Source organism: Equus przewalskii, chromosome 30, assembly GCF_037783145.1.
Source record: "Equus przewalskii isolate Varuska chromosome 30, EquPr2, whole genome shotgun sequence".
Lineage (NCBI taxonomy): Eukaryota > Metazoa > Chordata > Mammalia > Perissodactyla > Equidae > Equus > Equus przewalskii.
Window position 1 is genome coordinate 15,283,300 of NC_091860.1, and position 12,242 is coordinate 15,295,541.

Here is a 12,242-nt window from a genome sequence, read left to right on the forward strand (position 1 = left end):
CCATATTGAGATATTCTCAACAACAGGGATTCTCTTATTCTCTAGTAATCCAAAATTTAAATACAATACATTAAATATCATAAGGACAGAACTCTAGCATTATTCATATGTAGCCTTTAATTTGATAATTAATATATTATTTGTACCACTTTGTAGATACTTTTTAATTTTCCCTTGGGAAGTTTTAAAAAATAACTTTGTTCAAGATTTCACAGATTTAGGAACTTAATATCTCCAACAAGATTGGTTTGTTCCTCTTGCATCCCACTTAGTTCAATGAAGTTTGAACTGGTTCAACATAGCGCTCCCTCACTATTTGGATGCTATGGAGTCATTTTTTATTATGATAAAAAAGTTACTATTCAAAAGACCAGACCTATACAAGAGCTAATGTAGCTGCCATCCAAATATTCTACACAGAATAGAAGGCAAAGCCTTTCTCAAGGCAGTAGATTAGTCTGAAGTATCTGAAACACTTTTGCATTAAATGCACATAAGTATACTTATCCCTCTTCACAGTCTTGAAGCTTTGTTTTCCTCTCTATTATTCCACATAGTGCTAGAAACATGTAAGGCAAAGAGCACGTTTAGTTGTCAACTGAGAACATTTATCTAGAAACTTCCTCTTAGCCAAATTAAAATACTCCCTTTGAAATGAATGGGGAAATAAAGGCAGAAATGGCAGTGTTCCCCATTCTACCAACCATGCTAAAAGCCAGAACAAACAAATTAGTTCATCCTTTTTAAAGCACTTTTTTTCATTAATTGTGAGACATAATTTAGATTCCAAAGGAATGGCACTTTTGTTTTCTACACTAAACTCATCATTTAAAGATTAATATATGTCATATTCTCAACTGACAAAATTTTCTCTTTTGTCATTTTAATAATATATGTTGCATTTATTTTCATCTCATATCTTTAATATATGGATTAATTATCTTGCTATTTGAACTTTTTACAACATTATCACTGTGTGTATTATATTGAACATTTAGCAACTCAACATTTTAATATAATTCTTCAGACAAATTATAAAAACTTTTAGGTTAAAAGAATATATGGACATATTCAATCAGCTACACTATTTATATTTTTAAACTCAACCATTAAAATTGGAATTCCCATTGGTCTAAAAAAATAAATAGCATAATCAGAGTAATGTTTAATTAAAATTGAATGTTTGTTCTTGACGTTCTTATATTTTATTAAGAATGAATTGACATTTGTTGAGGATTGACTTCTGAATCCAGACTACGAACAACCCATATTCTCTTATTTTATTGATCTAGAAAGAAGCTGACTAAACAGACAACTAAGGAACTGGTAAATATACTGAAGCTTGGAGAAAATTTGAAAGACAGTTTTAGGAGTAAAGGCTTAAAAGATAAGTTTGTAGATTCAAAAAGATTTTTCTTTATGAAAACACTTAGTTACTAGGCGTTTATGTCATTTCTTTTCCATTTCCTTCCTTCCTTCCAACCTTCTGCTCTGTAAAAACACCAAACAAACACAAATTAAAACATACCTGTTGGAAGAGGCACTGCCAGTTCTTCTTTCGAGGAGTGATGGGATGGTAGACAACTCTTTGTAAGCACAATGTCATCAAGCGCAATATCCCCATCGTGGCCTTTCCCGACTCTCCCTTCCAATTTGAGTTGGAAGTCCTCATCACTAGACAGTGATACTTCTTTCCGATGCCAGAAATTGCCTTGTTCTACAGTGAGGTTCAGTAGGACCTTCGTTTGGTTTGAGACTGATACCTGGACCAAGGCGAGTGCCCTAGTGCTATTTCCGTACATGTGATAATGAAAAATTATCTGTAACCAAGAAGAGGAATATTATATGTAATTAGCACGATGAATTCCATCTTGTTTTCAATTACATCATCTTGTCGTCACCTTTGTGTACAGATTCCAGAAGGAAAGCCAGATCTGGATGCTCTCTTGCTCTGTGAGTACTCCAACACTGAGTGAAGTAAGCCAGCCTTACATCAAATGTTGAAATATACGGAAGATCATAAAACAGGGATCAAACAGAAATTTATTTTAAAAAATGAGCAGAGTTTACTTTCTTTCTGTGACTTCTAAAGGCAGGATTCCTTGAAAAACTCTTAAAGTCTACCGGCAAAGGAATAAAATAGCATTAATAAGTGATTCGTTACATAAAAAGACTTTTCATGATTAAGAAATAGCAGGGACTAAAGAAGATCATTTTCAATCTCATGAAACTTAAATCATTTTCTTCAAAATAGCAGAGTACTCTATTGCTTATTCCATCACATTCTTGCACTTGAAACACATTTCAGTTCTACAAGCTCCTCAGGGCTCCTCTCTATATAGCGAAACCACCAGAACAGCAATTACCCAAATTTTACTTGAAATGCTAGAAACATGCTTTAGAAGAGCAGCTTTGGGAGTTTTTCCTTGAATAAAAATTAATAAAAGCAATTTCAGGGATAACATGCCAATGTTTCAAGGACGGAGTTTGCCAGATTTTTAGTGATTGTTATGCAGAAGGGGAAAGTCAGGAAAATTCTAGGAGAAAGAACAGTACAGGTTAGGAGCAACAGGAATTCAGAGCGTTTTTAAGCTTTTGTCTTGTCATTTGTATGAATGAAGGAAAATAGTAATGGTGGATCTTCACACAGAAAAGACAGCTTGGAAAGCTACCAGTCATAGATATTATACTCTAGAGAAGGAAAAATGAATGTGTTTAAAGGGTAAAGAATGTGATTAACCAATATGTGCAATGCACACTTCAGAGAGTATCAAGAATAGGTAAGCCATGTGAAGTGACACTACTGAAATTTCCTAGCTGATGAAACTTTCAGGTATTATCCTACAATCCAAAATGTTTCTTCTATTGATTAACCAATTAATGTTGGAAAACATGAGCTCCGTGACCACTGTGACTTGTCTGGGGACTGGTGAAACCTGAGTAACTAACTGAGCGGAGTGAGAAAAAAAAAAAGGGTCTAGGGCAGCCTCTTGCGCAGCATTGACAGACACAAGAGGAAATGATGCAAGGGGCAGAGCACAAGTCTGTTTGGCTCCCTTGCAGTCACAGACATGTCCTGCTCAGTGTTCTGCCTTGTTTTGTCTTCCTATTTGTGCAAGAAACATGAGGCATATGTTTTACGTCGCCGCAAATACTTCCTTATCTTCTTGAGGCCATTTTCTGAATGACACCAGCAGGTTCACATGCAAACAAACATATAAAAACCCCCACTTCTACAAGAACACTTGATGACAACATAACCTTATCACAGGGCAACCTGAGCAAATAAAAATCTACAAAGTACTGAATTCTTCTAAGGAGGCATTTTCACTGGAAACTTCAGAGTTACTCAGAGGTTCAAGGTTTTCCCTCATCAGTCTCTGTCTGCATCCCTCCCACTACTCTACCCCTCAAAAGGAAGAAAAATCTCCAATTTGATTTTTTCTGCTTGAAGGTATTCCACAAGGTCAAGTGACAGAGAGGATTTTCGTGAAAATTTGGGAGGTCACTCTGCTTACCTGATAAACATATTTTCTAGAAGAGAGACCCAATCATTCCCAGCATGACCTTTACTTAGTTCTCCGTATTAAATCTATATCATAAATATTCATAAAATGAACCATTCATCATTAATTTTTTGACATTTCCTCTAGGCATACTTCATTATTCTCACACACATGTTTAAAACAGTGGGGACTACAGTTTTGGGACCAGGGAAAAACAGAGATGGATGAAATCCTTAGTTACTGCAGGATGAAAAAAAAATCTTTTGAACATTTTCAGAGGAAAGGTCTAAATAGAAAAGCTTAGAAGTCAAACTGGAATTTTATACATTTCATGTTTAATTTTTAATTAGCTTTCTAAGACTAGAACTAATTCACAATTTTCAGAATATCTATGGATGTACAGAGATAGATTTTATATAGATTCAACATATCTAAAGTCTTGTGTGTTTGGGCTTTATTTTTGAGAAACTATCAAGCAATTTGGAAGACAGTAAAAACAGAGAAAAATAAATGTGATTGAAGCTCATTTTTTCCCCAAACTAATTAAATAAAGTTTAACATAGCTCTTTATGATTTTTACATCCATTCTAGATTGCTGACTGAGTTCTCTCTCTAAAACTGATCTGACTGTGTCACTTTCTTGCAGAAAATCCTGTCTATCAAATGTGCCTGAAGAGATAAGAGAGATGAGATTAATTCCTGAGAATTCAACTACGACATCTACTTAAGGTGAGACAGAAGAACTCCTCAGAGAAACTAGAGGTTGAACACGTATTAAGGCTGTGAGAGTGGTAGGCTGTGAAGGCTGGTCTGTATGAAACAGAGGAACAGGCATCAGTAAGAGATGCAGGTACAAGTGGGGAGCCTTTCAGCAAAAGTTTAAGATGTCTCCTTCCCAGGGTTAAGGCTCTTTCTATTGTGGATACAGGTACACAAGACTATTACAATTTGAAGATAATAAAGATTTAAATCATATTATCATCTCCCAGCCTGATTCTTTGATCAGCTAGTAACTTTCTGGATGTAAGTCACTTTCCGTTCAGTTCTCAAACTTTGGGGGACACACGACTCAGAATTCATGTGTTCAGATCTTATGGAGATTGCATTTCTCACTGTAAATATAAATAAATGGCACATTTATTTGCATATCAATCTCTCTTAAGCAAGATTCTTTTGGGAAGTCATCTCTGAGTGCTTAATTTATATTATACGTAAACCTGAATTTAGTTCCTAGCCTAGCTGACTCAAATCCTTTGTGGAATAAAATAAATAAGGAAATGTTAAATAAAGGAAAGTGGAGGACCCTGAAAATACATAGTTATCATATGAAGCTGTTTGTCCCAAAGATCCTTACAGCCTTATTTAGACTTTTAACACTCTACAAAGGCTTTCTTCAATTTTCCGCAGAATAATGACCAAACCATCACTTCCTCCTGCCTACAGAAATTCTTCTACTTTTTTAGGGCCAAGTTCAGTCTTTCCTTTCCCATGAAAACTTCTTCAACATTTTATTGTGGTTCCCACTATCTCTACCATTAATTCTTGGAAATATTTAACTGTATACTACTTGTTGTTTAATATTTTTTCTGATGGTGGAATTTTCATAATTCCAATATGTACTAAACTTCTTGAGCAGAAGCAAATGGTAGGGCATTTTATTTCTTTCATATTATCCAGTGGTATGGATAATAACCATGAAATTTTCTAATGGTTTCCAAAATTCCAAGATCTGTAGAATCTACCCATAGGATAAATTCTTCCAACAGTTCTAACAATCCTTCTCTTTCATCCTTACTTACTTTCTCCCTCCCCCACATATCCCAAGTTGAATTAATTCAGCTTTATGAATGGTCTGGTCCTGGCCATTCCATTTTCTGCATTTGGCTCTATCCATCAGAAGTTGCTCATAATATATCTGTTTTTTCCATACCTTGCAGTTTTTGCTTCTTCTACTTATAACTGGGCTTGAAATTCTGGCTGTTCTCATGGGCTGCTGAGGGAACAAGCTCTTTATAAAGATGTAATGACCAGACGAATTTCGCAAGGTGTGATCAGCAGCTGGCTCCGTGCCTACAGCAGGGATGCTGCTGGCTTTCAGATTCCAGTCAAAGTCATCATCCTGCTCCTGCTCCCAGGAGCAAAGATCAAATTCAAAATCACAGCGCCCACTGGAGGTACCTGGAAAACATTTCCCAATTTATGGTAGAGTAAAAGAGGAAATTAGCTGACTTTAAGGCATGCAATCCAAAATTACAGTAATCTTGCCACATCACGTAGTATTCAAAACTTTACAATATTATCCTGACAGCAACATTAAAATAGGATATTTTACTTTGTTATACACAGCTATTTCCATGGCTTATGTAAGTTTACTTCTCCACAAATCTGTTCCTGTCTCAAAATCAATGAGAAAATATTTTAGCATCACACACATTTCCTCCTCCAAACGCATATTCGATGAATGTAATCTATTTCTTATCTCTTTTCATCTTTCCTTCCCGGGTCTTGTAGGGAATTTAGAAAGTTTATTATTCTTGGGAAATGCTGCCGAAAGCAAAAATTATTAATCAGTGTAATTATTTTTGAAACACACCCTCACTTTAGAGATAAGAAAATTGTAGAACAAAAGTAAGGTAAAAAGTATAATAATTTGAATTAATTTATTATAGTAAGTTGTAGAAATTAAATATGTTAAGTTGGATTAAATAGCAATCATCTCCCAGGTATTTTAAAAATATTTTATTACTAACATTGCTTAAGTTTCTTTTTTCCATTTCCAGGAGAGTAAGAATTATTGAGTTCAATTACATCCTTATTGATTTTCTGCCCACTGGATCTATCCATTTCTGATAGAGGGGTGTGGAAAACTCCAACTGCAAGAGTGGATTCATCTTTCTCCTTCCAATTCTATTAGTTTTTGTTTCATGCAGTTTGACACTCTGTTAGGCAATAACACATTAGGGCTTGTCATGCCTTCTTAAAGAATGGACCCCTTTATTATTATGCAATGCCCTTATTTATCCCTGACAACTTTCCTTCCTTTGAAGTCTGCACTGTCTGAATTAATATGGCTACTCTTGCTTTCTTTTGTTTAGCTTAAGCATAGTATATATTTCTCCATGTATTTACTTTTATTTTTTTATATTTATTTATTTATTTAATGATTTTAGTTTTCCTTTTTCTTCCCAAAGCCCCCTGGTACATAGTTGTGCATTTTTAGTTGTGGGTCCTTCCAGTTGTGGCATGTGGGATGCCGTCTCAGCATGGCCTGATGAGAGGTGCCATGTCCACACCCAGGATTTGAACCGGTGAAACCCTGGGCCGTTGAAGCAGAGTGCGAGAATTTAACCACTTGGTCACAGGGCCGGCCCCTCTTCATGTATTTACTTTTAAATGTAAATGCCTTTATATTGAAAATAGGTTTCTTGTAGACAACATACAAGTGGGTCTTGTGTTTGGATTCACTGTGACAAGCTCTGTCTTTCAATTGGTGCATCTAGACCACTGATGTTTAAATTGATTATGGAGATAGCTGGATTAGTATCAATCATGTTTGTTACTGTTTCCTATTTGTTGCCCTTGTTCTTTGTTGCTATTTTTGTCTTGTTTTTTCTGCCTTTTGTGGTTTTCATTGAGCATTTTATATGATTCCATTTTCTCTCCTTTCTTAGCATCATTTACACTTCTTTTCTCTTCTTTTTTTAGTGGCTGTCCTAGAGTTTACATTATACATTTACAAATAATCCAAGCTCACTTTCAAGCAAGACTATACCCCTTCACGGGTGTTGTGAGTACCTTATAGCAACAAAATAATACTAACGCCTCCCTCCCACCCCTTGCATCATTGCTGTCATTCATGCCACTTATATATGAACATACACGGCTGAATATATTGTTGTTTTTATTTTGAATGAAATGCCGTCAATTAAATAATTAAGAATAAGAAAAATAAAAGTCTTCATTTTACCTTCACTTCTTCCTTCTTGAAGTTCTCCTTCCTTTGTGTAGGTCTGCGTTTCTGACCTATATTATTTTCCTTCTCTCTAAAAAACTTCTTTTAACATTTCTTGCAAGATAGGACTACTGGCAAAATTTCCCTCAATTTTTGTTTGTCTGAGAAAGTCTTTATTTCTCTTTCACTTTTTTTTTTTTGCCTTTTATTTTTGTGAGGAAGATTGACCCTGAGATAATATCCATTGCCAATCTTCCTCTTTTGTGTTTCTGCCTCCCCAAAACCCCAGTACATAGTTGCATATCCCAGTTGTAAGTCATTCTAGTTCTTCCGTGTGGGACGCTGCCACAGCATGGCTTGATGAGCAGTGTGTAGGTCCATGCCCAGGATCCAAACTGGTGAACCCTGGGCCTCCAAAGTGGAGCATGCGAATTTAACCACTTGGCCATGTGGCTGGCCCCCACTTCCTTCACTTTTGAAGGATAATTTTGCAGCGTACAGAATTCCAGTTTGGTGGGGGTTTTCCCCAACACTTTAAATATTCCATTCCATTCTCTTCTTGCTTGCATGGTTTCTGAGGAGAAGTCAGATGTAATTCTTACCTTTGTTTCTCTGTAAGTAAGGTATTTTTTCCTTTGACTTCTTTCAGAATTTTTCTTTACTTTTGGTATTCCCATTACCCAAATGTTATACCTTTAGTAGTTGTCCTAAAGACCTGGGATATTCTGTTCTGTTTTTCTCAGTCATTGTTCTCTTTGCTTTCCAGTTTTGGAGATTTCTATTGATACCTCCTCTAGTGCACATGTCTTTCCTCAGCTCTGTCTAGGCTACTAACAATCCCATCAAAGGCATTCTTCATTTCTGTTGCAGTGTTTTGATCTCTAGCATTTCTTTTTGGTTTAGGTTTTCCATTTCTCTACTTACATTGCCCGTCAGTTTTTGCAAGCTACTTTATCCATTAGAGAGCTTAGAATATTAATCACTGTTGTTCTAAATTCCTCATCTGATAATGCCAACAACCCTGTCATGTCTGGTTCTGATGCTTGCTCTATCTCTTCAAATTGTGTTTTTTGCCTTTCAGTATGCCTTGTAATTTTTTCTTGATAGCTGGACATGATATACCGGGTAAAAGGAACTGCTGTTAATAGGCCGTTAACAATGTAGGGAGAAGGGAAGTATTCTACAGTTCTGTGGTTCTCAGTCTTTTCATGAGCCTGTGCCTCTGGACTATGAATTTCACAAGTGTTTCTCAGTTTTTCTTCTCCCCTCATAGGTGGGACAGGACAGCTAGAGGGAGCTAGCATTCAGCATTTCCCTTCCACCAGGTCAGTTAGGCTCTGATGACACCCTCCCAGTTTGGACTTCGGTTAACTAGCTTCTCCTGAGGTCAGGCCTTGTTAAGAAGAACAGAGTGCTCTGGTATATTTCAAAATGGTTCCTTTCCCCCTCCTCCTGCTGGAAGCAGAAGAGATTTTTCTCCAATATTTACTGTGGGAACCTGGTTGAACTCCTGGAGGTAAATCTCACGATACTGTGGGAATCTTTCTATGACTGGAGACCCCTGGAGTCTTTAACTCTCAGACATGTCCACACTGAGCCTCCAGCAATTCATCAACTACAGTTCTGGTTTTCCTAATCCAGCACTGGTTCCTGTAGTGGTTTCTGCTTGTGTGTCTCTGCTCTGGTGAGCTGTGGCAACGTGTGTTCGCCTGTCTGTCTCTCAGTCTCAAAGACAGCAGTTTGCTCTGTGTCCTGTCTTTTATGGATCCAAAAAGAGTTGATTTTTCAGTCTGTTCAGCTTTTCACTTGTTAGGACAAGTTGTTGGTGACTCCCAAGCTCCTCACATCCAGAATCGGATAGTAGGAATTAAACATCTTTTTATAATTCTGCTGGCAAATTATACAGCTAACAATGTTAGTGAAGAGGTTATAAAACTGAGCATGTGTTATCAGGTGCTCATATCTTATAAAATTACATGTTTAGGATACTTTCATATTCTTTAAGTAAATATGTATAATGCAGCATAAAACCAATGAGTGATTAATTTGACAAGTAATAAAATGTCCTGTTAGAATGCTCTGACAACAATAATTCCTTATTAAGTCCCCTTTGACTATTACAACTGAAAATGAAAATCTAAAAATCAAAATTATATGCGAGATGTGTCCAAAAACTAAAAATACTTGAGAAGAATCTAAGTTGCAACATGTCAATATGTACTTACAGATTACTCTCTTAAAGAAAGCTCATATGAATAATGGCTCAAATATCTTTAGGCAATTATATCTAAATGAGAGTCGGAACGATTCTGCCACCAAAACTCTCAGGTACCCGCTCCTCAGTGCACAGGCTGAAGGAAGGCAGGTAAATGTCCTAACAGAACCACAGCGATTCCTGGATGAAGAAGCTATTCTGTTCTATTATGTAGGACTCTTTAAGAATTGCCAAATTGTGCTAGGCATCAAAACTGTGTTTTTTCTTTAAGGACATATTCTTACAGTTAGCACAGGTCAGACAAAATTGTCTAAATCACAAAATAAACTCTATGCTATTTGTAGTCAAGCTGGAGAATATGAAAACATATGGATTTCACCACTGTTTCTATACCATTTTTGCAGTGTATAAGCCTACTAAGATGAAAGTTAACTTTATCATAACTTCCAGTGAGGAACTTGCCCAATGATGAACAACGGCTTAAAATAATCATTTCCAGTTTTTGAAATAACTAAAAAATGGTAAGCTTAAGAAAGCATCAGAACTAATATGCTCTTTAAAATTATTTAAGAGTCAGGCTAACACTGACTTCTAATATTTTCAATGATAGAGAAAATTTTTCTGTCATAATTACTGTCACCAAATAAACAGGATGACATTTTCCACCCACTTGCTACTTCAGTTTTGAAATTACATTTGGAACTTATTTTAGTAATTTACTTTTTCTTAGAATAGACTGTAATACTTATAACGTCTTTGAGTTCAGAGTACTATAGCTCACCTATGTACCCTTTCAGAGGACTGGCAGGTAAATCTCACTAAAATAAAAATGAGCCCAAACCAGCATCTTGTTTAGAATCTAAACTGTTGTTTTGGTTAAGAATTATAAAAATGAGGTAACTAATTCAGTTGCCCTTGTGTTGGAAAATTTATCAGCCCAAGAGGCCTAGATTACCATATAGACCAGCATGTATAAAGGCCTTTCATATAATGAAATGATGTGTGCTACTGAAAAACAGATTTGACTTGTTTAAAAATATTATATAGGGCCAGCCCCGTGGCTGAGTGGTTAAGTTCGTGCACTCCGCTTTGGCGGCCCAGGGTTCAGATCCTGGCCGTGGACATGGCACCAATCATTAGGCCATGTTGAGGCGGTGTCCCACATGCCACAACAAAAAGGACCCCCAACTAAAATATACAACTATGTACTGTGGGGATTTGGGGAGAAAAAAGCAGGGGAAAAATATCACATAAATACTGCTACATGAATCTCCATAATGTAAGTCATAGTTTGTTCTTGATATTTACTAGAGTTTTGAAGACATGTTGTCTTGGAAAGTTGAATTCTAAAATATCAGCAGGGAAAATACACCAAACAGGCATAAGTTGTTTGAATTTCACATTGCTCTAGTGAGAGGGGAACAACTTATAATTTCATATTCCACTATTTCCCATAGGTGCCAAATGAGAAAAGCAGCAGTCTTCTGGCAGATGCCACTTCCTGGCATTTCAGGGAGCAATTAATGCCAGTGCCAGACAGGTGTGCCATCAGGAAGAAAAGGATCAGCTTTGTCTACAGCTGTATCATCACTCAAGCCACTTGCCACCTTTCTAAATGCTATAATTTTTCCATCAATCAATATCTTTATAAGCACAAAATGTTTCATTCTAAAAGGATTTAATTTTGAAAGAACCTATCCTAATTCCTTTTAAGATCTTACCATCAAATTCTTAAAATTAAGATCTCACTGTTCTACTCATTTATTCATTCAGTGTAAATTTCTTGAGCGTATTCTAAAAATAAAGCACATTTAGGAAAAGAGGAAACTGACCAGAAAGGGGGCTACTGTGCACTGAGGATAATATGCGTCAGAGCCTGAGCATTCTCTTTATATATGTTATTTCATTTAATTCCCAAAGCTTCTCTATATAATAGTTATTATTCTTATTTTTGTTGATGAGAAAGCTGATGTTTGGAGTTAAAGCACTTGGCTTACTGTCACATTTTAAATAGCAGAGCTATGAGTTGCAGAATGATGTCACATGGCCTCTGTACCACTACTCCCCTTGATAATGTGGTACATGGTGGTCAGGGGTGGGGGCTGCAATAAAGCAAATCTACAACTACTAGAGGATGAGAAAATGTATGTGTCAATAAGGAAATGCTCTGAGAGCTCTTCCTCTGTGGACAGGCAGCTGCATGAGGATGGCAGCCATCCAGTTTGGCTTGATTCTTCTTGAGATAGCTTGGTGTAGTTCATCACTTGTTCACCTGTTCATCTGAATACAAATATCCTATGGATGTCAACTTGTCATCCAAAGGAGGAAGGTTCTGCAGTCAAACGAATATTCTGAACCTTATAAATTATACCCCTCTTTGGGAGATTTTAAAAAACACACTAACATATTAAGGGCTCACAATTTCCACAATATAGGAACTATTTCTTTATACTATAAAGTATATTCCCAACTTATTTGACTAAGGAACTTATTTATTTACTTACTCATTTAGTAGAACAATGAATATTTTGTAGATTACTACACTAGGGATGCACAGGAGAAGTTTTAC

At 36.3% G+C, this 12,242-nt stretch overlaps 1 protein-coding gene across 1 annotated transcript in view; it reads right to left on the reverse strand.

The window, feature by feature from the left end:
• MALRD1 (MAM and LDL receptor class A domain containing 1) overlaps positions 1-12,242 on the reverse strand; it is a 648,353-nt gene that overhangs the window by 358,120 nt on the left and 277,991 nt on the right. The window contains exons 26-27 of the mRNA XM_070600827.1: positions 5,437-5,684; positions 1,529-1,820 (exon numbers count right to left, since the gene is read on the reverse strand). Coding sequence (XP_070456928.1) covers positions 1,529-1,820; positions 5,437-5,684 — 540 coding nt within the window. The remainder of the gene's footprint in view (positions 1-1,528; positions 1,821-5,436; positions 5,685-12,242) is intronic.